Here is a 2,141-nt window from a genome sequence, read left to right as displayed (position 1 = left end):
CAAAAATGGATAATTGATGCACAGAATATTTCACAACAAAAACGAAGTAAACTTTGATCTCGAGAGCACATCTTACCAATACACAAGTACAAAGAACTAGGATGCTGGGAGTACGGACGCTATGCTGAGTAGTGGCCAGAAGGCATGCTAGGTGGAATTGGTGTGCAGAACAAACTTTGATGTTGCGGAGAGGAATCGGTTGCCCAACGAACAAGATTTGGATTTACAGTCCTCTTCGTTGGTATGTCTGAAATTTCAAAAGTTAAAGGTTCGTAAGTAGAGGAGCGCCTGCATAGTAAGAATATTGTGACAGAAGTGTCTTGTATTTTATCAATGCGAATCTTTCATATTATTATTTTTACTAATTTGGCTCTCCTCTGCAATCTTGCTGTAACAATATGTGCAATGCATGTTAACCTTGAAAAGAGATTAGTTTTATTGTATTTTAGTAGGTAAGTAGGACATAGGTATACTTTAAATGCATACAATACAATTAAAGTTTAAACTTCAGGCAGGGGTTAAATCAGAATCAGAGTAGATGGGGAGCCCTGTCAGGTACAAAGCCAGGATGTGTGTGTGTGGGGAGGGGGGACATTAGCTTATTAATTATCATATGCATTTATGATCATAATATTAAAGATGCAGTATGTTAATTTGTTGGCATGTCATGTTAATTTAAAGCAATACAAAAAAACAAAAATGTTATCAAAAAGTCTTTTTTTACTATTGTATAGTAGGCCTACATATTTGTGTGCATTGATCTGCTGCAGCCTTTATTTAGTTTTATCCATTTTCCCTGACCCACGATCCATAGGGTCTTCCACTTTGTCCTGCATGTTGTTCTTGGCTGGGGGCACAGTTGACATGAAGCCAAGTTTCTGCAGATATCTCACAGCGATGGATGTCCCTGCCAGTGTGGCAGTGTACCTGGCTGGAGTGGCAATCTACAAGAAGATTAGAGAATACATCAGTAAGTGCTCACTTACCTAAACACTCGCGCAGAACCTGGGGGCTTCTTACAAACAGCCCCCATCCAGGCATGCTGGGACCCTCACCTTGTATAGGGTTAAGGCGGTGATGGCATGTCCACTCTGGGATTCCTCCATGAGCTTGACGACCTTCTCTGGGAGGCCGACGTGCTCAAGTAGGGGGACCACATTCACACCCCTGCAGATCAAGACAGAAACATTTACTTACTTAGCAGATGCTTCTTATCCAAACAAGATATATTTTTGAGAGAAAGCAAGTCCCTCAAGCAATTGGGGGTTGGGGCCCAGTGGCAAAGTCACTCATATTACCCATCTCACAATACATGAACACACTTTATTTTCTGTGAGACATTCTCTCCAGAACACAAAACCATTCATACTTGGTATCACATCGCTATTGTGCTGCTTTTTTTAAGGTACGACAGTCAGACCTCAACCCAGAAGCCCCACCTGCCCTCTGATGTTAAGCCAAATGCAAACCTCTAGTGCTGTCTCTAACCTATGACACTGACTCCAAGTCCTCCTCACAACTGCGGTTCACTTACTTCATGGCTGCATAGTAAAACGCCCCGAACCAGATGGAGGACGTCACCAGGTGCACAGGTATCATGACTGGCCCATACTGCTTCAGGGTTTTCTTAAAGCGTTGGACCAGCCCGATGGACTTGTCTTGGAAAGGATCTGAGTTTTCGGGCTGCTGTGGACGCACTGCATTGTCCTGCCTGGCCACTGCTGATGTGCTCACATGACACAGGCTAGGACTCCCCTTCCCAGTCCAGGGTCCGGGTGCTACCGGGCTGTGGGATAGGCCCTGAAACAAGGGTCGCAGAGAAACTTGTTGCAGCCGGGTTAAGTTGCGAACGAACTTATGCATTTTGCTTTTCTGACTTGCACCCAAAAGCCTGCAGGAACTGTCACAAAAAAATCTCTTCCACTGTACAAATGACAGACTAGAGAGATATGTCGAATTTAAGTTCTAGCCAGTGCACAATTGATCCGTGTTGCAGAAAACGTCGGTTTAAATGGGCGTGAAGATGAAATATCCGAGTTCTAGAACTGTGCCTCAACTTATATAGCGCTACTGACTACGTAAATTGGGGCAATTTATGTCATCTGCTTGGAAACGCACCTCAGCGGGACAGCGTGACGCGT

General features: G+C 44.1%; 1 protein-coding gene across 1 annotated transcript; it reads right to left on the bottom strand.

Moving 5' to 3' along the window:
• Positions 1 to 804: 804 nt before the first annotated feature.
• Positions 805 to 1,863, bottom strand: LOC125723223 (uncharacterized protein C18orf19 homolog A-like). The gene is made up of 2 exons (XM_048999629.1): positions 1,535 to 1,863; positions 805 to 1,167 (listed from the first exon to the last, which is right to left on the bottom strand). The coding sequence occupies exons 1-2, from the start codon at positions 1,861 to 1,863 to the stop codon at positions 1,017 to 1,019; spliced, it is 480 nt and encodes a 159-aa protein (XP_048855586.1). The 3' UTR covers positions 805 to 1,016.
• Between the last annotated feature and the right edge of the window lie 278 nt (positions 1,864 to 2,141).

Source organism: Brienomyrus brachyistius, unplaced genomic scaffold (genome assembly GCF_023856365.1).
Source record: "Brienomyrus brachyistius isolate T26 unplaced genomic scaffold, BBRACH_0.4 scaffold46, whole genome shotgun sequence".
NCBI lineage: Eukaryota > Metazoa > Chordata > Actinopteri > Osteoglossiformes > Mormyridae > Brienomyrus > Brienomyrus brachyistius.
This window is presented reverse-complemented; position numbering and strand designations above follow the sequence as displayed.